Genomic DNA, 27435 nt, shown 5'->3' with positions numbered 1-27435 from the left:
TGAAAAAGGACACCTTTACAGGTTTAGTTTTGTATCTCTGAAGATGTGAGTTATCTCCAGCTTTTGCTTTCCCCATAGTTTATGTAACTACAGATTGCCAAGTCCTAGGGCACTGCTCCTCACCATAGAAATCCTCTTCTTACCATATGACCATAAACAGATCCCCCACTAAAACTGATTTAAGTAGGTTACTGTTCTGTTTGAAAGAACCACCTGTCAACAACACGGTGGTTCTTGCATGCAGTTTACCTCCTATGGAAACTCCAGGCAAAATTTGGTGAGGAGCAAAGAAAGAGAGATGGGAGACAAGTAGATATACACACTCCATGAGTGCATACATACAAATGTCTGAAATAATATACATGCAAACAAAGACAAATACTTACTCTCAGACAAAATTTCTAGCCTTTCTGCATTCTCTTGCAAGGTAGTGTACCACTGGTTGGCTATTATAGAACGAACACCAGTAAGGCTTAGAAGCATTGCTGTTTCTGTTGGTCTCTCTATACCAAGCTGTAGATAACTAAAGAAAATCCAAAGCATGAGATCAATAAACTAAAAATGTACATAATATATAAAAAAAAGTAACTAAATATACAATGGTTTTTAATAGAAGGGGAAAGGGAATGCCAGACTCATTTTCTTGTATGCTGAGCATAACATGTTTTCTAATATTCATACAGCACCTTAAATTTAATACAAAGAATTTAGGTAACTTTCTCTCTACATCTTTTCATGATGCAATTTTACCATGTGGATTGGTCCTTGTCATATTACTGTTCTGGGCATCTCAGGAAATGTGAAAGGAGGAGTAACACACTAACTTTTACAAAATACTGCATAATATCCTTTATAAGATAGTAAAAATGTTGGGAATCAGGTGAAAAGACTTGTTTAGTTCTGCTTAGGTTGCCAAAGGGAAACATAAAATATTGCAGGAACTGAAAACTTGCTCTTTGTCATAAGCTTGGCATTAATTTGGAGGCTTAAAAGCAAATCACTTGTAAAGTGGGATTAGATTTTTTTAGTGCTGAATATTTAAATAAGTATCTTTGGTATTATTGTTTTAGTGATGGAAGGGGAGTGATACTCTGTAGGGTTGGAACTGCAGTAAATTGAAGGCTGAATTTTGTTTTTATTAGCCTCTGCTCTGGTAACTTTATCAGAAGATGATAATTAAAGTTTTCTGTAATCTTTTGGGGAGATACTGTCTTTCTACAGAGTTATGTGACTTAGTTTTAACTGAATGCTATTCTAAACTTTCTGGAAGCTTTTAGGCTTAAGCATGTAAATCCTGTTGAAAAATTCACTAATCTATTAAAGTGAGACTTCAAAAGTTCAGAGTTGGAGAAACTACTTTAAGGAATTGTGTTTTGTTTTGGTTTAGGAGGTGGCTGTTTGGGGGAGGTGAAAAAGGATATTAAAAATAAGAACACCAGGAGATTGTTTAAACACTCAGAGATCTGCATATTTATATATGTACATGTGTGTATAACCTATCTTACACACAATTCATTTTAACTTACATGTTGCATTGATTAAACAGTATTTTTAGAGAAGAATTTTTCTATTTCTTTTTCATGGAATGAATAATCAGAAAACTCAAGAGGTATTTATGCAGCCCTAACAGGACTGGATATAATATTTAATTGGCTGTAGAACTATGGCAGTCCCAAAAATTACATGAATAAAAGTACATAGGTTTTGATATGGTCTGTGTTAATAGAATAGAATACAATACAATACAATACAATATTTTCAGTTGGAAGGGCCCTACAGCGATCATCTAGTCCAGCTGCCTGACCACTTCAGCGCTGACCAAAAGTTAAAGCATGTTATTAAGGGCATTGTCCAAATGCCTCTTAAGCCCTGACAGGCATGGGGCATCGACCACCTCTCGAGGAAGCCTGTTGCCGTGTTTGAACACCCTCTTGGTAAAGAAATGCTTCCTGATGTCCAGTCTGAACCTCCCCTGATGCAGCTTTGAACCAGTCCCGTGTGTCCTGTCCCTGGACGCCAGGGTGGAGAGATCAGCACCTCCCTCTCCACGTCCCCTCCTCAGGAAGCTGTGCCCCTCAGCCTCCTTCTCTCCGAACGAGACAAACCCAGCGTCCTCAGCTGCTCCTCGGAGGACGTGCCTTCCAGCCCCTTCACCAGCTTGGTTGCCCTCCTCTGGGCGCATTCAAGGACCAAAACGTCCTTCTTAAATTGAGGGGCCCAGCACTGCACACAGTATTGCAGGTGAGGCCGCACCAACAATAAACACATTGGGTTAATCACCTCTTTCGACCGGCTGCTCATGCTGTGTTCGGTGCCCCCCAGAATGCAGTTTGCCCTCTTGTCTGCCAGGGTACACTGCTGACTGACATTGAGCCTGCTGTTGATCAGCACCCCCAGATCCCTTTCTGCAGGGCTGCTCGCCAGCCACTCCTCTCCCAATTTATACTTGTGTCCAGCGTTACTCTGTCCTTGGTGCAGAACCCGGCATTTGGACTTGTTAAATTTCATGCCATTGATGACTGCCCAATGCTCCAATCTATACATCCCTCCACAAAGCCTCTTGTGCCTCGAGAGTATATTTGGGTTATCTGAAAATTCAGCATGGACTAAATAACTCATGAATAAAATTAGGACACTAAAACTATTCTCCTTGCTTTTAATACCTTAGAAGTTATTTGTTGTGTGCCATCTGTCAAGAATTCATAATGGACATATAATAAAAGTATATAAACCCTGCCACCTGTCAACATAAAAGCAAGGAAAATACTGAGATGCTTTTAAGGCTAAAAAAGCTCTGATAATAACATTAAAGATTCTGAACAGGTTATTTAACATGCCATAATAATTTGTTTAAATAAAAAACTGGCTGATTGTTAAACAGTTCAGTGTATGAAACCTTAAATGGACTCCTAACAGTTTACCTGTTAAAGGGAAGTTTTATATATTTAATTAGAATATTTTGAGGATCTTGAACTCAGAACTGGGAATGTGTTAATGTAGCAATGTTTCTGTGTTGTACTTTCTTGATCATTGCCTTGTAACAGAGCTTTCATCCTATTTAGCCCTATGTAAAGAATGAAGCTACAAGATAAAGAGGCTAACTTCTCCCTTAGGTGTAGGTATGACCCTTTCTACTTGCAGAAGTAAATGAGAATATTTATAACTCAAAATTTTAACTTTGCTTTGAAATAAAAATAATCTGCCTTACTGCGGACTTTACAGAAATGAACTTTATCCTACCTTTTGTGGATACCAGAGTTTGTAATTCTTTGGTAACTTTGCTTTGATCGTACCAGATCTAGAAGTATCATCAAATGGCATTCTGGAAAAAAAAGATATTATAGCAATGGTATTTGCACTAATAATAATGCCCAACATAATAAATATAAGTAAATCAGGACTTTCTTAAGTTAATGAATTTCTTGAACAGTCTAAACCACCAATATAAAATTTATATATTTCAGCCAAAATTGTCAAGCATTAAGTAAAAGAACACTAATAAAGTCATCCTAACATTATCTGATGTAACTTTGCTACACCTTTCCACAGTGTTTTGCAGGTTTTTTTCCTGTGCCACTTTAGTATAACTAATAATGAAGTCCATATACCATCTTATTACAGACTAATGACCTACATGACTCAATTCTGTAGTTATAAACTCTTGTAACATGGAGGTATGGAAATATTAACTACTGCAGCTCCTTTCCACAAGTTAGGACCAAGTTACATCTCAAACATTCCTTACTTTCCTTAAAGGCCTCCAGTGAAATAACTTAGAATACTCTTAGAATTAAAAAGCTTTTCCCACCGTTTGGTTTGCTGTAGTTTAAACCTGTTGCTTATTCTCCTAACCCAAGCAGATGAGAATTAAATTACCTTTCTGCTTGGAAAGCCTTTGACATACGTGAGAACTATTATTATGTCTCCCTTCAATATGTCAATCTTTCCTCCTGAAGTATGGTTTATATGCATATATACGTATGAATGTACATACATATTTATTAATAAAACTATGGTGTGGTATAGCCTTCTGACCACTCTTGATGCATACAGAGCTTAGGCTTTTTTCCCCTAGCAAGATGATGTTGTTTAATTTGTGATCCACCTCTTGACTCTATTCTGTAATTCTGCCCCTTAAGCAGTCATTCCCTAACTTATTAATGTTTAACTGATTATTTGTGCTTAAGTATAACACCTCCCTCTAGCCTTTCCTAAATTACCCCCTACTAATTATTGCCATAAAGCAAGGTTAATTTGCATTGTAACCCTGCCTTTCAGGAGTTGCTGAACCACCTCATTCTCTTTCTCAGCCTGGTCTCATACCCAGATTCAGCAATGATATATTCTATTTCATCATGTAAATGACCAACAATAATATTTAATAATGTTGGGTCCAGGTTAGAGTGCTCAGAAAACTCAGACACAGTTCATAGTTATTAATAAAAGTACTCTTAACATGAAGATTGGCTCTACAGTAGATTCAAACTCAGTCTGCAAGACAACAGTAATTTTACCAGCTAACAAGTAAAAGTTGTGTAGGTGGTCAGAAAAATAGAACAATCATTTGAGGACTAAAATTAATACATTTGAAATTAGTTTATTCTCCATTAAAAGAAATAAGATGCACTGGAGAATGAATCCTGGCAGGGCAGGGCACAGGGTGAGGGTTAACAAGGTACTCAGGAACTTTCCAAAAGTTGCCAGACCTGTAAATTTCTGGCCTACAGACATCTGAAACCTCATTTTCAAGAGTGACCACTGTATATAGGAAGACATATTTTCTTGATTTCCAGTATATACATATTTAAATCACTTTGAAAATCAACACTTCCTGAAAAAGCTTCCTGTTGCTTCGCAGGGCTTCACAATCTGATGTGTACTGTCCTTCTCTATTTTACATCTCAACACAATATAGCGATATAACAGTTCAGCTACCCTGACAAATTCAGCACAACTCCAAAGTTGAGCTTCTTCCGGATGTGCGAGGGGAATAGAAGGAGAAAGGAAGATTGTGAATCTGAAACACCAGTTCTGAATCTAGAAAGACTAATTGGCTGTGAAGAAGCAGAGAAAAAAAAACCTTCTCAGAGTCTACAAATGCTCCATAATACCAGAGTAATCACTCAGCATTAATCCAGTCTTGACAGACAATTCTGCTTTGCCTGAGTGAAGACTGAGGAATTTTGGAGAAGTCGTACTGTAGAGGTTGTTCTTAACAATAAAAAATACTATGTTACCAAATACTAAATTCCATAGAAAAGGAGAGGAGTTACTGGGAAAACTATCAGATGATGACTCAATTTTTGGAACTTAAGAAATTCCAACATTTGGAAGTGGAGAAGGACTAAACTTATTTGTAAGGAATAACAAGAAAGCTGTGCAACAGAATAAAATCTACATAGTGCAAAGTTTTTCCAGTTAAAACCCTGGATCTTGAAAACAGCCCTTAATTGCTAACATCAATACTGTGATAGTGATACAGTATGAAATAAACACAACAGGGAACAAAAGGTGGTGTAATTAAAAAAATATTTTTCAGTTTGCTTATCTCACTTGGGATGTTCATAGCAACCAGTCTGTTGAGTAAAATATGAGACATGAATCTCTCCATCCCATAGAAGAGAAATGCACTGCAGTTTGTCAGCAGCTGCTCCCATTCAGCTTGGCTGAAAGGAAGGAAGAAGAAAGGAAAGAAGTTACTTTTGTGTTACTATTTTACAAGAATATTGTTCAGAAATTATCCATAGCAAACACTTCAGTGTTATTTACTTCAGAAATATTTATAAGAAAAGTCAGCATGGAAAGCAAGGAGACCAGCAAGCCTGCAGAATTCTATGGAAAGTGTAATAACTCATATGGACTATTAGTAATAATTATTTTAATACAGAGGTATACTTGGTTTAGTAACATCTCATAGTAAACAAGAGGCACAGTGTATTTTTTGATAAATACCAGACTCTCCTAAAAAAAAAAATCATCCATGTATGCATTGTACAGCTTTGAAATAACAGTATTTAGTCTAATATTCAATGGGAGTATTCATATATGCACCCATCAGTATATGAAGAAATTAGGTTTTGAAAAGAGATGTGAATAATCGGCTTAGCTGGCAGCAAAAACTATGCAATTTGGTAACAGGTAACAATCTTCGTAAATGTTCTGAAGAAACACTAGAGTACCTACACAGTGATTTTACCTAAGTAGAGAAGATTTCAAAGGACCGATTAGCAGTTATAAAGGAAGGTCCAGTGATGACTGTGTTGACTCACTTACAGGACCTGTCACTGCTTGACCTCTCAAGATCCCTCTTATCCCTCTACTGCTATGATCTTAAAAGTAAAGTACTTCTATAAAGAATCAAGTGTGTTTATAAATGAACTCCATAAAATGGTATTAGTTTCACAATCAGATGTTTGAAATTGTAAACTGTAAGATGTACCTTCATTACTTTTCTTCTGAAATCTGTGCTCCAATCTTACAGCTGATTCAATGTGCATGGAGGTGCTATAATTTTTAATACTTAGATTTAAAAAGTTATGAGTGAAAACAGAAATTACATTTATGTTCACATATACTTATAATATTCATCGAAGACTGCACCAGCAGAGCTTTTTTCAAAATTGGATTATCTAGATATACAGCAACTCTGATGCAACCAATCTGGCTAACTCACTTCGTGGCACTGTATTTCAAATATCTAAAATATTCTGTCTACAAATCTAAATACGCATTTGAAAGAAAGACAACATGACCCTATTTTATGACTGAAGCCTCTGGGAATAGGCACAATTTTAAAAAATAGACATGGATAAAACATGAAAGCAGGCAGAATATTACAAACCTTGGAACATGTATGTTGCCAATAATTCCTTCCCACTGTAGTGTAAATAGGTAATGGTATTTTTCTAGGATTTCCTTTATTTTTTGAGAAGGACTTAAAGTTCCTGTAACAACAGACTTTCATCATTATGAGCTTAACATGCTACAAAGGACGTTAGGCAATCTCAATTTCAATCATTTTAAAATGACAATATAATATATAGGGGGTTTTAGGCCATCATTACATCTCAAGTTTTTTGAAACCTAAGTCCAGCTTTGAAACTGTAGCAGTTGTGACATTTTCTGAGTAAAATTGTTTGTAATTTCCATTTGAAAGGTATATTTTATAACTGACAAGGACTATTTGGTAGACAGGTTAAAGACTTTAAAAGCACAAAGGAAAAAGTCTAGGTACCATGAAAAAAGTGTAAAGAGTTGAAAACACCAGCACCGCTCATACAGTTCTATTCCAGAGGCTCAGAGAGGACTTAAGCAGTTGCAGAAAATAACTGAGTTCTGGAGCCCTGATTTCAAAAAGCAAGACTCCAAACCCACCTCTGCTCTCCAAGAACATTGCATATTTAATAATTAATTTTCTTTTTTTTACTACATTTTCATACTACTGCAAATTAAAGATATACTCTAGAGCCAGATATTGAGCACATGGTAAACAGTGTTTTATTTTGATCTGCTCTGAAGGAGAAACTGCAAACATATGGAGACATATTTTGTTATACTACTGATTGTTCAGTAGCTTCTTTTGTGTTGAGTTGAGGTTTAATAACTATCTCAATTAAAAACCACCATTAAATCAATTTTTGGCATTTAATATACATGTGAGTTGCTTAATGAATGTGAATCAGTTAAACTATTGCACACACTGGGAGAAAAAAGGAGATTATATTGTATTCTTAAAGTGTTTGTGTCAGACTGAATTAATATGTCCAGAGGAGGGCAACCAAGCTGGTGAAGGGGCTGGAAGGCACGTCCTCCGAGGAGCAGCTGAGGACGCTGGGTTTGTCTCGTTCGGAGAGAAGGAGGCTGAGGGGCACAGCTTCCTGAGGAGGGGACGTGGAGAGGGAGGTGCTGATCTCTCCACCCTGGCGTCCAGGGACAGGACACACGGGACTGGTTCAAAGCTGCATCAGGGGAGGTTCAGACTGGACATCAGGAAGCATTTCTTTACCAAGAGGGTGTTCAAACACGGCAACAGGCTTCCTCGAGAGGTGGTCGATGCCCCATGCCTGTCAGGGCTTAAGAGGCATTTGGACAATGCCCTTAATAACATGCTTTAACTTTTGGTCAGCGCTGAAGTGGTCAGGCAGCTGGACTAGATGATCGCTGTAGGGCCCTTCCAACTGAAAATATTGTATTGTATTCCATTTCATTCCATTCCAATATAGCAAATGCCTACTGCCTTAATAAATACATTCCAAAAGGAAATAACAACCCTCTCAAATATCCTCACAGGACTGTTTGTGTCTATCATAGTACCCTTCACCTTTCAACGGACTGCAAAAACTACATGTTACATATGCTTTATTTGTAGTCTTTAGCTTGAGAATTGCTGTATAGGTGTGGTGAGTCCAACAGTTCCTGTCCCAGTCCATTCTCACTCAGTGCTGTTTGTTCCAAGCCCATCCATGGCTTTCAAGCAAATTTCTTGTATAACAAAGATCACACAAAGCATCATATCCTTTTAGTTTACCTATATCCTTCCCTACAGTACTGATATTGCATCTTTATGGCATGTATTTGAAAAATTAAAAATTCTGTAACAAGTTCTTGAAATTAAGCATGTGTTTTTAATTGAATTACATAGTAAGAAAGATTACTCAAGTAATTATTTTCTTGGCAATATTAGGTCAATATTTGGTGATATGAAAGAAATAATAAGACAATCTAGTTTCTTTCCTCAACCTGAAACGGGTTATACTGTTTCACTGATGCACCATTTGACAGGTGATAAGCACTACTCTTCTAATTAAAAGCTAAGCGTTCTTGTCAACGTCTTGATGTCATGACTTCATTTTCTGTTACAAAATTTTCCAAATTCCATGGGTAGTTTGTGGAGAAAATATTTAATATATATTACCTGCCTGTCTTCCTTCATTATAGGGGTCCACAATATCTGATAAACAGTTAAGTGTAAACAATGCAATGTAAACAACAAAAAAAGAAAGTTTAACTGATATACTTAGCTAATAGTTTGTGAAAGGATACATTTAAAATTATGAGTATCAACAGGTAAGCAATTACAGGGTAAATCACTATTAATTGGTGCCTACAATTAAAAAGAATACATGTGCTATTACATGCAGAAGTCTCAATCAAATATTAATAGTATTGCATTCTTTGTGTCAAACAACTAACAAAGAGATGTTCTAAAGTTTTGAAGGTAGGATAAAAGCAGTATGACACTCAATTGTCAATGGAAATTAAAAGCATAAGCTATTCTGCATTATCTACAATGCATATACTTACATTACATGAGTATTATATGTGTGTGCACATATATAGATATATATGCATACATACATATATATTTATAAAAAGATGTGCATACATGATATGAAATATATTATATTGTTGGGGAAAGTATTTTAGTAACTTTAAGCATCTCCCTTGATGGGTTGTTAAATATGTCACATTTACACAGAGAATATGATTTTTCAAAGAAACAACAACTCTGTCATTACTGCAAAATCAATAAGAAGCAAAATTTTTATGGACTAATATGATATTTATTCCACTTCAGAATTCTAGCATATATAATGAGCTTCTATGCAAGCCACTTGTAGTTCTTTAACATTTTTTACACAAAAAGAAGAGCTACTCCTATTGAGTTTATTTTAAAAATGTGGAAAGTTCACCGTTTTGACATTCTTTTTCTGACGAGCTTTTGGTTTTGTTTCTTTAGATATTTCAACATCCGTTTTAACTTCAGTCTCTGTGGAATTGAAAAGATTTTTTTTTTTTTAAGATATAGGCCATTTTAGAAAATACAACTTTCTTGAAGGACTACTTGTATTTGTTATGATATAATAATAATAATAACAGATTAAACAAGAACAATAAAAACTAACTTCACATCACAGCAAGGCAAGGACATTCCCCAAACCCTCTTGCCTAAAAATAATGGCTTGAAAGTGGAAAACAAGTAAGAGATGTGATCCCTTACACATGCAAAATCTTCATTACGTTGCAGATTTAGGACAGAGTTGAACAGTGATTCCCAAAGGACTTTCTAAGCCTATTGCTCTATCTATTCATTGTTGATGCTACTGGAATAAATGAAGCTTCTATGAAACACACAGAGATCAAAATGAAAAAGAAAGTTTCATATTTGAATCTGACTTTTTATTTCTTTAAGGGATTCTAAAAAAACACAGAAAACTGACACATTTCTTACTGTATATATGACTATCACGCAAAGTACATGTCTCAGCCAGTTATCACTGGAGTGCACTGCAAGCTGGTAAAAGTTTGAGATATTAATTATTACTCATATGGCTAATGTTTCCCTCCTCATTCAGGGGCTACTTGTATAATTGCATGAACAGAGACTTTTCAACTATGCTTCCTCTCATTTATCTGCTTCTAAAATTATGCAACCGTAAGAAGTTTCACTTTAAAAAAGAGAAAAACAGAAATGGAAAAAAACCCCCACATGTTGTGAAACTCCTATTTCTAACAGACCTGTAACAGTACATGAACATGTAGACTAAAAATACTCTAATCTCAGATTGTTCACAATTCTTTCACTTTAGAAAGGAGAGGTGAAATGGAAAAACAGAGAAGGGGTTATACTGAAGGTGCTAAATATTATGGTTATGAACACAATAAAATAACTTCTTTGGAACAGAATACTTTCATGGTACAGAGTGAGATTTTCTAAATTTAGCTTATTTTTTAGCTGAGGACCACTAGTTTTAATAATTTAATTTGAGTTAAAATGTGTTTTTATCTAATGTATGAGCAAAATGTGACTTCAAATTTTTAACTTCAGTAATAGAAGATTCATGCAAAAAACTGCTTAGTGCCTGCATTTATTTCTTACTTTTAGAATAAATAATAAATTAGTTTTAAGATGCCACAGGGAGAAGTTTACCAGCTGTCCAATATCTCACTTAAACTCATTTCACTGAAGAGTTTATATGTGGTGCAAGTGTCTGCAGTAATGAAAGAAGTCCATAAAGTCTGTGGGATCTGATTTTGCTCATGCACAGCACAAGAATCGCTGGATTGACCTTAATGTTATCTTAGCTATACAGACAGAAAGTAGCTCAATGATTAAGTTTTTTATATTTGATACTTTGAGCAAAGTCTTTCTTACACTAATGTTAAAGAAAACTAACAGAAGTCTAAATTCTTATTTCAGTTTTTTTCAGTGCAGTTGAAAACAGCTTTAAAGAGTTTAAGACCATACTTGTATAACTGAAACTTTGCAAGCCATTTTAGATTCCACTGAGTTTGACATTATTCTTTAATATGTAGAGGTTATTTTAAATTAGCTAGCAATGCAACTATAATCAGCCTGAAATAAGTCTACTGTACTATCTGTTCCATCTAAAATACTGGAAAACTATCGTATGTGGCAGTCTTCCAGTAAAATATAACACATTGTTCATATTATTTAAATTTTAAGTATCTTGTTCGCTGCATCATTATGCTAATGCAAAGAATGTTTATCTAATAGTACCTGACTCAGCCAGATGTATTCGATTGTAGAGGATCTGGAGAGAAAAATCTCTGGATACAGAACTAATTCCTTCCCCTTTAAAGATACTCAGAGCTTCCAAAGGCAACTCCATAAAGAATGCATCTCCTAGTAAAACCACACACAATCCTAAGTCCATAGGTGTACCTGAAGAAATATGACAGAACATGAGTGAAATTTAGTAGTTCTCAGTGTGTATATAAATAATTGAAGTTAGAAGTAAAAACCTAGATTTCCTCTGCTGTATGACACCTGAACTCCATTTTACTGTGGATTAAGTGCATTATGCAAAAATACTTCTTTTGATACTGTTACTCCTAAGATGTTGTCAAACTTCTATGCATATGCACTTGTGACCACTCGTTCTTCAGATGGAAAAATATCCCTGTATTAATAACCAACCACCTCTGATTGAAGTCCAGGTATATGCAATGTATTCCAGAAAATGATGTTTGGAAATGCAAAAGTGCCTTAGCAGTGTTTGGCTAAACAGTACAGAGTTGTAAAGGAGCTCTTATCCAATACTAACTGTGCCTTTCTGTAGGAAACTTTTTGTTTCTCTTATTTAGAAAAAAAGTACTGAATATCGTTATGACAACATTTTCCTGTTCTACAGAGAAACAACAAATACATAGAAGACAAGTTATTCAGTCTTTGCAGAATGACAGAAGCAGCCAGCTGCCAGATTGCAGAAAAAAACTCTTGCAGGTAAAAGCAAATGCAAGTGTATATCTTTTTTTAGTATTTTTAATTGAGAAACTTCACTGCTCCCCACCATAAAGCAAAAAACTCATCCCCAAAGTAAGCCTCTTCTCTTGCAGTGGGTTTAGGGACATATTCCAGTATTAGGCTTGCGTTAAGGCAAACAACATGTGAGTTGCCATAACATAAAATGCAGGAAAAGACAAAACAAAGAAAGATCAACTTATCTTAAGTTCTTTCTTTTGTTTTTTCTCCTGAAAAGACTGGTTTGTAATAAAGCCATTTTATTTAGCTGTCTAAAGCCTGTATAGGTTGCAAGACTGCAAATACATGCAGAAGGATAGGTCCATCCAGCATATAAATAATCTCTTTGGAAGTATACTAAAATACTTGACTTGATACAGAAAATAAACAGACAAAACCATTGCTAAAGACTTTTTCTTCTCCCTGGCTTCACAAAAATTGAAACTAAAATGACAGGATTTTGATACTGTCTGTACACGCACGCACATACATATATTGTACTCAAGAGAGCACATACCCCGCATTTTAGTATGTTTGGTGTCCTTACCTTTCAATTTTCTTTTTCCTGATTCAGCTGCTGAAACTGATGTGCTCTGTTCTCTGGGAAGAGGAATCACAGTGAAAATATTATCAGCGCTAGTACTTCTGTAAGTAAAAGTTTTCACAGGAAACACAAAGACAAATCTGCTTCAATCTCAAAGAAATTTTACACAAAGGATGTACTCCCTTTGGAGTTCCTGTCATTTGGAAATCCTATCCTTAACTAGTTAAATTATAAAGTTTCATCCTGAACTCAATATTGTACAACTTAAGCTGGAGAACAGTGCTTGTTAGAAATGGCCATTAGTCTATGACGTTTCAATCCTCTTAGTCTTGCATATCCTGCATATACTGTTTCAAGACATAAAAAGTTCATTCAAGAGGGTCTATTCTTACTAAAACCATTCCTGTATTTGTAGGACTTGAGTCACCATTCTGTTTTCACAAATGATGATAAAGCAAGTCTAAATGTCTTACCTGGTATCAGAAAAATCAAACTGTGACAGCACTGGCTTCAGATATTCTTCCATAATTTCTAATATTTCAGAGAAATCTGATGTCAAATCATATCCATTATCATCTATTTTCTCTGTTGCAGTCTATTACACACATTGCAACAAAAAACAGAATACTTACAAATGCTATTTAACAAGGATGGAGAGTGTATTATGTTAAATCAGAGGCTAAATCAAATCATTTGAAACATTCAAAACATCAGCATTTTGCAAAATATTCTGACATAGGAATCAGTACAAGATGTCAATATTTATTATTTAAAGGATTAATATACTTCTGCAATTTCAATGGGGAAGACCAGCAGAAAGAAAAGATAATGTGGTGCTCCAAATAATGGGATGAAATTGTGAAAGGACAACTTTGAGAAGTAAACAGAAACTGCAAGATGAATGTAGAAGAAGCAAATGAAAGTGTATGGAGAGATCAGTGGAACCAATTTAGGAAAAAAAAAATAAACAGAATTAAGAAAACAGATAAGGAGAGAATAGAATGATGTAGGAGCAGATGACACTAAAAACGAAAGCTTCTAACAGCCAGTATAGATGGACACAAAAACACTACCTGGAAAAATGAGCTCAACTAAGTGTCGAAGAGTGTTGATATTAATGAACAGACTTCTCACCCAAGGCTCTGTTTGTGTGGCTCTGTGCAGGTTGCATGTATAATTATTGAAAGTTGTAGCGCACATGCATTTTAAAAACCCCTAAGCCAATTTTTTTTTTGGTCTGTTCTACCTGACATCTTATCACCTTTTTCTTTACTTACACAACTACAGCAATCTTTACATAACTGCCATTACAACAAAGGCCAGCCATGGACAAAAGAAAAAGTGATCAATACTTCAACCATCTGCAATAATTGGTATTTTAACTGAGAGAAGCTAATGTGATGAATAAAACAGAAATATAATTCAAGAACCAGATGTGTCAACGTTATGTGATTAAAACAACAAAAACTTGTGCAGGAAATTCAATATGATCTATATTTTTTACCTTTATATTAATGACAGAAATAGGTCTATACCAGTTTTTGTTAATATGCTGTATTTAACAGTGAATTTTGACCGATATTGAAAAACCTAAATTTTATATAATGGAGCCAAAATTAAAGTAAATTAGAATGCTAGGATGTAGACTTGCACATGTGTAGAAAACTTTCTGCAACCATGCAGCTTAAAAGCTTACGTAAAAGCAAAAATTGCAGGCTTCTCCAGTGTACCTTTATGATACACAATTTGTGTTCACCGATTGTGAAAAACAATGTCCTTACAGAACTGAGCCTTCTTGCAGTAACAGAAAACTTTTATCATCTAGAATTTAAGAGTGTTCATAGCTACAAACATGGAATTCCAATGAGATGTGTCTTTGAATTAAAATTTTGTGACTAACAGACTTGGATCAACTGTGTCCAAATAAACAGTTATAGCGCAAAAGATACTGTGTGCTCTAGAAAGAAACCTGTGTTGAAAGTCAGTAATAAATCTTTGGCTAAGATAGTTTTATTTTGATTAAAGGGTTTAGATCTATGTTCCCATTTTTTTCTTGGGACAGCTAGGGCTTTCATGTGATATGAAAGGCAATTTAAATTTGCAAATGCAAATCTTACAGGTACAGCACATTCTCACGTAAATTGATCTCAATTGCATCAATTTTCAGTTCTGATAAACTACTGGACATTTCAAAGCTGCTGAATGACATTCAGAACAGTAACAGAATAACACAGTAAAATTAAATCTTGAAGCAGAGTACACAGCATTTAGCAACTGTGAAGACTAGGGATGTTACACTTGGAATAAACTGAAAATTCTGCATAAAGAGTGTTTAAGATAGTTTTTAGTACATGTTTTTCACCCTATTTTAAATATAAGGTAATCAAATATATTACCGTATCTGTTTGGGAGACACATTCTTGCAAGTTTTGAATGACAGTCTGTTTAAGATGACTCTTCATCTTTTGCTGCTTGTAAAGACGCACTTTTTCCAACAAAATACAAAATGTATCAGGATTCACAGGAAATCGAGAAACTTTAGCTTGCACTATTAAAAGGAGGATAACACCCTCTTAAGACTCTTTTTGAGACTTCACATTTGTACTTGAAGAAATGATTGTATAGAGACCATCAGTTTCTAAAGCCACGGCATTTTTTTGAAAATGAAGTAACTGTTTATATATATGTTTAGCACAAAATATATACAAAAACATACAATGAAAAAATCTCTACAATTATTTAGCTATAACAACTTTAGCCTTCAAATATAAACAAAAATTCTTTAAACTATGACTAGGTACACTATATCTGATAATGAAACACATGTATTTAGGCATTTACTTTCCTCTGGTATTAATAAGAGTTACTATTCTTTTTAAAATTATTTAAAAATTTTACTGACTGCAACAGTGAAAGATATGAGCTTCTCATAACATCAGTGCAATGATTTTTATCTCTTAAATGTAAGAAGCACTTACCCTTTGGTTGAGTGGGTTTTCCTTTTTGCTGCGCAGTACTTACTTTTGGCATCTCAATCAATGAACTGTACAAATTTGATCTATGGAAAGCAGAAAACTGCTGAGTAGATTATTTGACTGTTCAGCCTTGTTTATATGAAATAAATTTATAAGATGAGTAATTATTACCCTCTAATTTAATGTGCTCACAAATACTCTCAAGATGCAATATATATCCTCACCTTGTGGTGCAAAAACCTGCAAAATAACTGGAACAAACTGAGAGCTGTAAGGAAAGTTCTTTCATTGCTATATATCCAGTAAGGTAGATTTTCATTTTTTCCACGACAATTGTTTAAGACTTTTCACAGTTGGTGAAGGAACTCAGTCAGTTGCTACTCAATTTATGAGTAGTCACTAATTAGGCTGCAGTAATGAGATCATCTGTGGCTTTATAAAGCTAAATATGACCCCTCCTAACATTTTCAAGAGCATAAGCAATAAGAGCTGGAAGCTATTAACAGAATTTAGAAGGATACCAAGAATGGCCTGAAACCTTTCAGGTGACCTCTGGAGATTTAAGAGATAATTAGGGAAATCAGAAAAACATACAGCTTTGAGCTGCAGGCAGTTTTATCTATATATTAATTTGTCCACTATCCTAAAATTCAAGTCCAGCAAAATTAGAAGTAAAAGGCAATAAACAATCAAAACAGTGATTATTTACAAGTAAAAAAAATGACATTTGTAACAAACAGAATACTAAAGCAAAATGATGAAATTTTATACCTGTCTTCTGAATGCTTAAGAATAATTATGTAGAAATTAGACGGCAATTCATCCATTATATTAAAATGTTCAACAGGAATACAGAGATTTCTCCATGCCTGTACAATAATTCAAAAGTAGCATTATTTTCATATATTTTAAAAAAATTCCAATCTCAGTTCTTTCATCAGAAAATTGATAGTAATTCTAGGAAAGGAGATGCTAGTATTAAAAAAAAAAAAAAGTCAAAGGAAACGCTCAGCAGATGTACCAGGACAGGAGGCTCTGTCCAAGCAACAGGAAACACTTTTTCACTGTGAGGATGACTGAGCACTGGCACAGGTTGCCCAGGGACACTGTGGAGTTCCATCCTTGGAGGAATCCTGGGCAACTGGCTCTGAGCAGGTAGGCTGGACAAGATGACCTTCAGAGGTCTTTTCTAACCTCAACCATTCTGTGATTGTGTGACTTTTGTGCAGTGCATAAGAACTTATAAATATTATTTAAAACAAATTACAAATACTGTAACTTATTCCACTTTTCATAACAACATGACTTTTTGGGCCACTATACTGTCTGTGAAATTAAAATGCTATCAAATACTAGCAGAAAACTAGCAAAGGAAGGGAGCATAATAATTCATTGTAACATTTATGTTTGCAAAAGTCCTTCATTATTTTGTTAAGAATAGACACCTCACCAAAAGGAACCATGTAAAATGTTTTTTGAGACTGCTGCCTTTAAGCATGTGTGTTTATGTGTTTTTCAGATTGAAGTTTTATGTGCTTAAGCACACGCGGTACACTCTGGGTCTACCTACATTATCAAGTGGTACAGCTCATCAGGAGCAGATTTATACACCGTACACTTTCACTGATTTTCACTTCAGAGCACCTCTGGACTGGCCCCCTGGACTGAATGCCCACTCAATGTGGCTTGAGTGCATCAGAGAATTCAGTTTGGTTTTTGTCTGAGAGGAAAACTGTTCATACAGTCACTGTACCACAATGCAAATCAAAGCACCGTGAGCAAGGACAACTGGGAGATTCACTTTGAAAGTGCATTCCTGATCTGAACTAAAAATCTCAACTGAGTTTTAAAAAACACTAATATACCCTCAGAGGGAACTACTTCAGTGACCACTTTGATTTCTTGCATCTCAAGCTGCCTGGAATCATGCAGTTCAAGAATGCAGCCATGAACAGATGTCTTGATTGCCACCTTTTCTTTCCTGAGCTACTGCGACAGGTGCAGTCATGGTGGGCGTTAATGAATGTTTTCAGCTAGGATAACCGTTACCAGTTAGATAATTACAGCAACTCAAAAACAGTGGCTTCTAAACAAAATATTATCCTGTTTCTTCTGCTAAATAAGATAATACAGCCCATACAGAGAAAAGTCAAAACAGTAGCCTACAAACATGTATTTTTCTTACTCTGTACTGTATCTCTGCTTGTCACATTTTCTAAATGCTTAAACCCTGCCAGCTACAGCTAATCCTTTGTATGTAACTTGCTGGCAGTTTTTAATTTCATTCATTTATAACCTAGGGTCTTCCTATCTTAGTTTTGGTATTCACTTTTAGACCTCAGACATTTGAAAAATAAGGAGTTCTCAGCCAGCTTAGACTGAAAGACAGAGTATTTGTCTCCCAGAAAAGTATGTCCATTATTTGCTTCAGAACTATGAATTACAGTTTTCTGGTTGGTTTCTTTAAATATCCAGTTTGCAACATCACAGTTTTGCTGATACTCATGGATAGAGTGTTTGTTAAAAAGAAACCCAAACAACAAAACAAAACCAAACCCCACAAAACCCCAGGCTCTTTTCATAGGGTAACACCTGCATGGGGACTTGAGTATCTCAAACAGGATGACTGGATGCTGTCCAGACACTGACAGGAGTCTCTGTTGCAAAAGTCCTTTACAATGGCATCTTCAGCTGGATTGGGTGAGACTCACATGGAATTAATGATTTAAGTGTGCAGATAGCACAACTCTGACATCCAGCTATACCAAATTGTAACTATAAGACAAACTGGAATTGCATCCTTAAAATCTCACTTCTAACTTAAATCACATAGCTCATGCCACACAGATAACCTAGCATAAACAGAACCACAGGACAGTACATACCATACTAATAAAAATGTATTTTGATTAATGACCAAGTCAATCTATGACTCAAATTAAGAAAAAGAAGTAAATAGAGTTTAAAGAAAACAGATGAAATATTATTTAATTCCAGAAATAACTGAAATGATATATATCTGTGTATGTGTGTATATATATGTGTCTCTGTGTATTTAGATAACATACATATAAACCACTAATAAGTAGCACATCTCAAAAAGTTACCATTGAAGTAGCAGTCAGTTGCTGTTCCACATTTTTTAGAAGATCACTTGTGTTTCTGTTTTGTTTTAAATGATTCTGAAGATGCAGTAATCCTGCCAGCTGAGAGCTGCTGGTGTTAGATGTAGCTGTTAGAAGGATACTCTTCATCATCATAGACGCTGAACAACTCTGTAAAATTTTTATATCTATTTACTTCCCCTCCCCAAAATAATATCAATACATATATACTCTATGTTTGTTAAAACATATATGTATGTTAAAGTCTCTTGCTTGAAAGGTGATATGGGTTAGCAAATGCCTGTCTGCTATTTGTGTTTACAGTCTAATGTAAACAGTCTAGCAATAACTTATGAAGATTTCTTAAGTATGAAGAGCTAGAATTGACTTCTTTGTCTACATTTATCATCTATGTTCCTGCATTTAGTCATCTAAGGTGTACATGGAAAGGTAAATGTCTGTGTTCTGAACTTAGCCTTTCAAGTAAGCTGATTCTTCTCTGTGTTTGTGTGCCTTTCACTGTATAGCCATCATATCACACATTTTAACAGACTTCCTACAAAGAACAATATAAAGGGTAAGATTTTATATCCTTTTCTTTCAGCAAACATACCAATTCTGTCCTTTAAAACAATGCTTGCTAAGAGCTAAAGCATTTTTTTTCTTTTAATGCAGCTCTCATGTTAAAAAAAAAATGCAATTTGGGTTAACATAATCAAAAATTCCAAAGGGAGGCTTAATATTGACATGGAGTGACATTTTAAATTTTTTGGTTTTTTAAATAGAAACCTTTCTGGGCAGCACAGTAAATGAATCAGCAGAATTTTTCTCCCAGTAAAAGACATGTCTACTCATGGGGTTTGTACCTTGATATGCATTCTACGTTGCTTGTTCACTAACAAGTATGACAAAAAAACATAAATAATATGGTGTGCTGCAGGAGTACAGCAATAAAGGACTGAGCAACAAAACCCCGTATTAGCTGTTTTCTGATTTATCAAAAGACCTACCTAGTCCATTCCACCCATGGGTGGAGGTATTTGCAAATCTAAGTGTTGACATGGAGGCAGGTTCTTACTGTCTGTCATAATTTCCTCCGGTTGCCTTGATGTGGCAGGAAGGAAATTACTATAAGGTACATTTATGTATTTCTACAATGGAGACGATGGTGTACAAAGTATGTATTATTTGTTCCTGATGTAGGGAAAATAAGCCTTACAGCCGTACCTTATCTTCTCTGTGATGAAGGCAAATACTCACGAGTGATTCATACACCTTTGAGCCACCTATGGGACCACGCTGTATAGGTGTTGATTTGACAAACTGAATGTAAACCTTTTCTATCTACTTGAAAATAATGAATGAACAAATCTAGAGAAACATTTTTTTAAATTATTTGTTAGGGAAGGATGAAACTATTTTCTGGTAATGTCTTATCTTAGCTAATCACATTATAGTAATTTATTCATATTAAAATATTTTCATGTATGCAATCATCAATGAAAACATCAAGTCAAACACAATAGATAATAGAATCGTTAAAAAGCCACTGATCAAACATTTTGAACTCAGCAAACTTATCATATATTTGACTACCTGTACTACACGCTAGTTCTTATATGCATCCATATATTGTGTTCTGTATGACCAATAGACATTTTTGCTTATGTAACTTAAACCACCCTTTTTATACTGGAAAGAAGCACAATACATTACCTGATGAAGTGCCAAAAACTGGCTAGTTGAAACTGGATCAAATTGTTGAAAGCATTCGACCATTTCAAAACTAGCAGAAGCCAGTATATCAGTAATATTATGACTGAATGCAATACCCATACACTGTAGCAGAGCTTCACTGGACTGAGAAAGATACTTCTGAGTCAACCTATGTTCCTTCTAGATTATAAAAATAAAAAGGTTTATATTAAAATATACATTAATATTAAATATTTGATATATGTATACAGATTACTAGTGTTAGAAAAGATCAGTATTACTTTTTTATTACTAATTTTAATGCTTTTTCTCCTTTTTAAGGCATTTATTTAACATGTGATCAAAATAGGCACAGATTAATTATTTAGCAGACACCAACATCTGTTATACAACATTAAAAAATGTTTTAATAAGATACTTTAATATAAAACATGTACTTAGCAGAACAGTATTTAAATTCCAGGCAATATGAGCTGCTCAGAACAAAGGAGTTTTCTGTCAGTTCTCTGTACCATTGTTTCCACTGACAGTTAACTAGATTTAATACAAATACATCCACACATTTCTTATCTCAATTATTTACTGATTATACTAGCAACACAAACTGTACATTCCTAGTGTGCTTTGAACTGCAGTAGTTAACAGAGATCAGCTCACCATACAAAACAACTTAAATTTTCTAAGAATTTTACAAGTGTTTTTTGATAGAAGTTATTTCTTTCTTTGTTCCCAGCCTGCAAAATGTTATGCTCCCTTAGAAAGGCACGTCTATGAAGCAGAGAGAAAGCTGCCTGTTCTCTTGTCCTGGCTGCTACAGGCTCAATCAGTGGCAAACCACTGAAGGAGAAATTATTTCTTTCTGGGAGCAACCGGGAATGCTCCATCAGGAGCTCCCACAACATGTTTTGAGGGGCAGGACAGAGCTGGACAGCAGAGTAGCGATGGAAGGAAGTTTTTGGGGGAGTACTTTGGAGATTTTTTTTCTTTTGTAAGATCAAATTTATGTTACAGACATTTCCATTATCAGTTCAAATAGAACTGATAAGGTAAGGTGGCTATTATTCCATAAAAAGGAAGCACTCAAATTCTAATGCAAGCACATACAGTAATATACCTTTAATGCCTGTATTTTCCTCCTATACTTAACATATTGACATTTATTAGTCAGTAAACTGCTGTCTCTCACTTCCTGTTCACTGCATTCTGCTGAAGTCAGGGAAGTTTTTGCGATGTCTGATTTAGCTTCTTCCTACTCATCACAGTATAAGAAAAGAATAATTAATCATTCCATTAAGCATGGCTGGCTTAATTTCTTTTGTGAATGTCTAGGTGAAAATGGAACTCATCTTAAATCATCTCACTATATGAATCCCTTGATAGTGAAAGATTTAGCAATATTATCAGGCATAAAAATTTCTTAATATGTTATGATGACAATATGACTAATAGAACTAAAAAGGCCCCCCATATAACCTCTAAGTTTTTTATTTTCTGATATTTGTCCTCAGTTAAATTTCTTCTGAACACTTTAATTCATCACTGAATTTATAATAACTCAATCAACTTTACTTTTCTTACATGGTGTTCTTACAACAACACAAAAGGAACTTACAAATCTGAACTTTTAATCTACTTCTTGTTTGCATGGATTTGGAGACCAGCCTACCTAGACCTTTAAGGCATTCAAGGAATTTTTTTACTTTCTCTTTTGAAAATATTGTAATTAGCATATCTCAGGAATGAATTAAAAAATTATCTACATGAGTATGGCATGTAGGCAGAAGCATTTTTATGAAATTACTTAATTTAGTATATTCATTTCTATTATGGCTTGCATGCAATATGTAAAACCTAGCTCTAAATAAAGAGTAGTAGTATACAAGTATATACAGAAAAAGTATTGTGGCAGACAAACTTTACACACAAGAATGAATTTAAATGGAGAAAAGAATGCATACCATAACATTTGGCTTCCAGTAAATCTCTGAATGTACAGGATCTATATTAATGGCAAGTAAATGAAGAGTTTTTCCAGTGAGATATAGGTATTTGGATTTGATGTCAGGACAGCCTTTACAAAGATTCTGTATGTTTGCTAACTGAGCCAGTGTAATATGACCCACAGTGCATTCCATATGCTTCCAATCCTGGTAAAATACATATTTATGTTTATTTGCTCATATATACCCACACATACAGAAATATACTTCTTTAAAAAAATGTAACACATATATATATTTACATACAAACACATTTGTTAAATGTGATTACGCTTTCAACTATGAACTAGCTGTCTTTAATAGATATACAAATTCATTAACAATTGATTAAAAAAAAGTACACTGTAACGTCCATAAGCAAACAACAATCAGTCCTGAGGAAAACATGGGATAAGGGGAGAGTACTGCAGAGAATGGTGAGGCTACTATGCTTTCCTGTAACAGCATCTCCTATTGTCATTGTCAGAGACAGAATAACAGGCAAGAATTACTGCTCTGTTCCAGTGGGGCACGTCTTATGTTCTTATTCATCAGCTCAGTTAGACGGTCCTGCTTAAAACCAACTGTTTTCTTTTTAAAAAGAAGAGACAATAATGAAAACCATGCCTCCCCTGCCATCAATTACAAAGCCTCAAGTAATTTCCTTGCTAGTCTTAGTGGCTTTTATGTCTCTGCATTTAAGGAACAAAATCTTTCTGAGAAAACAAAACAAAACAAAACAACCCAATAAACCATCCCCAAGACAAAAAACACACACTGGAATTTTCTTTGCTGCAAAACTACGTGAAAAGTCTGGGGACCCGTTTCCTCAGCAGTGGAAGAAGTCCTGCTATCGAAAACATCCCTGTGAAACTTTGTTATACCTTTTATATGCAAATCATAGGACTAAATATTTTGTATTACCTGTTCTGTTGCACCATCTTCAATAGTTCCCCTGATGAATGCCTTCACAATTTCATGAGACGATGCTTCTCCCACTTCTTTAAGTTTTTTCTCAGTTATAACAAGATGAAAAATATCCAAAAGAATTTCTACAAGATTTATTTTCCTATTAGCTAGTTGCCTCATTAATGGGATACTAATATTTGTAGTCTGAAATACAAAAGAAAGTAGAATTCTAATTTTGAATATTTTTGCAAATTTAGTGGTAAGTTAGAATGTTGTATTTCTTTTAACTAAAAAGCAAACATTTTCACAATATCACCTCAATAGATCAGAGATACTGCTATGAAGATATTTAAGTAACTTAAAAGAAAAATTTCAATGTCAAACATATTAAAAAGCAATCAAAGCAGCTGCATAGAAAAAGAGCAGTTGGGTTTTTACTCTTCATGTTTTATTTACCTGTTACAAATATCTAATTCCAAAGGAGTTGCAAATGTGTACATAGAACCAGAATTTTAATATTAATATTAATGGGTTTGGTAGCTGCACAAAAATACTTGCTCTTTAAAAAAGGCAAAGCAGAAAAAAAAGCTGCATGCTAGAGTATAATAATGGTACACACCAGCAAAGTAGGCTGCAGGCTTCCATTACCCAAAATACATTATTTTGAAGACAGGCTTTCTTTATTCATATAGGGTCAGTATTGGGACTGGTGGTGTTTTAACATCTTTGTCAGTGTCCTGGTTTCAGCTGGGATAGAGTTAACTGTCTTCCTAGTAGCTGGTACAGTGCTATGTTTTGAGTTCAGTATGAGAAGAATGTTGATAACACTGATGTTTTCAGTTGTTGCTCAGTATTGTTTAGACCATAGTCAAGGATTTTTCAGCTTCTTATGCCCAGCCAGGGCATAAGAAGTTGGCACAGGACACAACCAGGGCACCTGATCCAAACTGGCCAACGGTGTATTCCATACCATGGGACGTCCCATCTAGTATAGGAACTGGGAAGCATGGGGGGGGAATTGTTGCTTGGGGACTGGTGGGGTGTTGATCGGCAGGTGGTGAGCAATTGCCTTGCGCATCATTTGTACATTCCAATCCTTTTATTACTACTGTTGTCATTTTATTAGTGTTATCATTATCATTATTAGTTTCTTCTTTTCTGTTCTATTAAACTGTTCTTATCTCAACCCACGAGTTTTAATTCTTTTCCTGATTTTCTCCCCCATCCCACTGGATGGAGGGGAGTGAGTGAGCGGCTGCATGGTGCTTAGTTGCTGGCTGGGGTTAAACCATGACAGTCAGCAACATGGACAGTGGGATTGAGTGCACCCTCAGCAAGTTTGCCGATGACGGCAAGCGGTTGACACGCTGGAGGAAAGGGATGCCATCCAGAGGGACCTTGACAGGCTTGAGAGGTGGGCCTGTGTGAACCTCATGAAGTTCAACAAGGCCAAGTGCAAGGTCCTGCACCTGGGTCGGGCCAATCCCAAGCACAAATACAGGCTGGGCAGAGAATGGATTGAGAGCAGCTCTGCGGATAAAGACTTGGGGGTGTTGGTTGACAAGAAGCTCAATATGACCCGGCAATGTGCGTTTTCAGCCCAGAAAGCCAACTGTACCGTGGGCTGCAAACGAAGAAGCATGACCAGCAGATTGAGGGAGGTGATTCTCCCCCTCTACACCGCTCTGGTGAGACCCCACCTGCAGTACTGTGTTCAGCTCTGGGCCCCCAACATAAGAAGGACATGGACCTGTTGGAGCGAGTCCAGAGGAGGGCCACCAAGATGATCAGAGGGCTGGAGCACCTCTCCCACAAAGTCAGGCTGAGAGAGTTGGGGTTGTTCAGCCTGGAGAAGAAAAGGCTCCGGGGAGACCTTATAGCAGCCTGCCAGTACTGAAAGGGGACCTGCAGGAAAGCTGGGAAGGGACTTTTTACAAGGGCATGTAGTGATGGGACAAGGGGTAATGGTTTTAAACTGCAAGAGGGCAGATTTAGATTAGATGTGAGGAAGTTCTTCACTGTGAGGGTGGTGAGGCACTGGAGCAGGTTGCCCACAGAAGTTGTGGCAGCCCCATCCCTGGAAGTGTTCAAGGCCAGGTTGGATGGGGCTTGGAGCAACCTGGTCTAGTGGAAGGTGTCCCTGCCCATGGCAGGGGGGTTGGAACAAGATGATCTTTAAGGTCCCTTCCAACCCAAACCATTCTATGATACTATAATGTTCTGTGTAACTTTTTTTTTCTTCTGAGAAATAAACACTTTAATGTGGAGAATTTTAAACCCGTGAGGTATTTAGAGAATCCAAAATATCCCCACGTTTAGACTTTTTCTTTTGTAGCTATTAGATAAATTTTAGAATGAAATAAAATTGACAGAGACCAAACAAATCCTCTCATTTCTGCTTCTTTTCTTTCCTTTTTAGACTGTAAATTCTTTTGACATGCGATGTTTCCTTCTATATTCAAGCAATGCCTATCATTACAGGAAGATAATCTCATTTGGGGCTGCCAGGAATCATGCAAGAATGAGTGAATAGTACAACTAAATCAGATTTCTTTTCCATGAGTAGAAAAAAAAATATCTCCATACCTCATTAACTGCAAATAAGCTACAAACATTATGAAACACTTCCTCTGTTTTGGATACTGCTCTCTGAGCTAAGTTATAAGCATTCAGATAGTGACTACGTTTTTCTTCCTCGTTTCTTTCCTGCTTGGCAATCATCCTGAAAAAAAACAACATAAAAACCAAAGGAACTAATGTAAGAAAGTGTTTATTTTTATGGTATCAACACTACTGAACATATATAATAAAATAATTACATTAATAAATTAGGTTCATAGATTAACTAGATTAATTGATAGATTAATTTTGTACATGTGTTTTCTAAATGTTCAAATAGGAAAAGTGAATTTTCACACATTATTTTTTCAAGGTCTTATTCTTGGAACTGTACTGCTGCAGTGCAAGAAGATGCCAAGACACAAAGACAAGAAAGGCAGATAATATTCTAAAGTATGTATTCACCAGGAACAAAATGGCAGAATAGCCAGGTACAAAACAAACCTCAGTTGTTTTAAAGGGACATCTTGGAAACAGCTGGGAGTCAAGGCATACTGTGTTTTACCCTTTTGTTATTACAGCAATTTCTAGAGAACCATTTCAACAGAAAGAATTGTAAAAGCCTATAAATACTTGAGAATGACTGCCGTGGCTGCCAAAATGCCTTTACAAATGGGAAGACAAAAAGCTGACTTAGAGACCTTGATGCTTTGTTTTGACCTCAAAACCAGTACAAAAATCAGTAGTACCATGTAAGATTAACTCTGCCTTCAGTGAAAAGAATTTTTGATTCTACTGTACCTTTCTGAATACAGAACACACCAAGAATGCAAATAGATGTGTAACACCAAGATATAAAACCTGACAATATTATCTGCTCTTTTCCATCTTTAATTAGACTACAGAAATGTAAGCAGTACACTTCATGGTCTAGTTAAACATACATAAAATTTTTCATCAGATGTATAATCTTACCTGTGAATATTTGCACATTCTAGCAGTATCTCAGCACTGCAGTTTTTATGCCCATAATGAAAGAAGTCCTTCTCAATTTGAACTAATTTATTGTAAGATTCCTGTAGCATATGTGGCAACTGACAAGACTCAGCATTAATTGTCATACAATCTTGGGTAAAATGTATCTGAATAAGTGTTTTCCTAGGGATAAAAATTAAGTACAAGATAGCAGTCAGAAAGTACAGGCTGTGTTTGAAAACTGACCTATTTCTCTCTGCTCTCCTTTAAATTATAAGAAATCTAGAAAAAGCCACTTCATTCTTTAAATCTGTGGTCTACTAATTATAGTAGGTCCTGAAAAAAAATCAAAATATTGTGTTTTCAGATTAGAATTGAGGTGTCACTTGTTGCACGTATCTAATTATTC

At 35.4% G+C, this 27435-nt stretch overlaps 1 protein-coding gene across 1 annotated transcript in view; it reads right to left on the bottom strand.

Annotated features, from left to right (window-relative positions):
* CFAP46 (cilia and flagella associated protein 46) overlaps nucleotides 1-27435 on the bottom strand; it is a 91463-nt gene that overhangs the window by 1630 nt on the left and 62398 nt on the right. The window contains exons 39-58 of the mRNA XM_049811264.1: nucleotides 27027-27209; nucleotides 26079-26214; nucleotides 23508-23696; nucleotides 22563-22751; nucleotides 21719-21853; nucleotides 20605-20784; nucleotides 18892-19059; nucleotides 16556-16653; nucleotides 15788-15867; nucleotides 15206-15357; nucleotides 13283-13404; nucleotides 12813-12865; nucleotides 11522-11686; nucleotides 9693-9769; nucleotides 9043-9103; nucleotides 8915-8950; nucleotides 6842-6944; nucleotides 5554-5666; nucleotides 3241-3322; nucleotides 387-523 (exon numbers count right to left, since the gene is read on the bottom strand). Of these exons, the coding sequence (XP_049667221.1) occupies nucleotides 387-523; nucleotides 3241-3322; nucleotides 5554-5666; nucleotides 6842-6944; nucleotides 8915-8950; nucleotides 9043-9103; nucleotides 9693-9769; nucleotides 11522-11686; nucleotides 12813-12865; nucleotides 13283-13404; nucleotides 15206-15357; nucleotides 15788-15867; nucleotides 16556-16653; nucleotides 18892-19059; nucleotides 20605-20784; nucleotides 21719-21853; nucleotides 22563-22751; nucleotides 23508-23696; nucleotides 26079-26214; nucleotides 27027-27209 (2459 nt within the window). The remainder of the gene's footprint in view (nucleotides 1-386; nucleotides 524-3240; nucleotides 3323-5553; nucleotides 5667-6841; nucleotides 6945-8914; nucleotides 8951-9042; nucleotides 9104-9692; nucleotides 9770-11521; nucleotides 11687-12812; nucleotides 12866-13282; nucleotides 13405-15205; nucleotides 15358-15787; nucleotides 15868-16555; nucleotides 16654-18891; nucleotides 19060-20604; nucleotides 20785-21718; nucleotides 21854-22562; nucleotides 22752-23507; nucleotides 23697-26078; nucleotides 26215-27026; nucleotides 27210-27435) is intronic.

This window comes from Accipiter gentilis, chromosome 9, assembly GCF_929443795.1.
Source record: "Accipiter gentilis chromosome 9, bAccGen1.1, whole genome shotgun sequence".
NCBI classification, from domain to species: Eukaryota; Metazoa; Chordata; class Aves; order Accipitriformes; family Accipitridae; genus Astur; species Astur gentilis.
The sequence above is the reverse complement of the archived record's forward strand: the minus strand, read 5'-3'. Positions and strand labels throughout refer to the sequence as shown.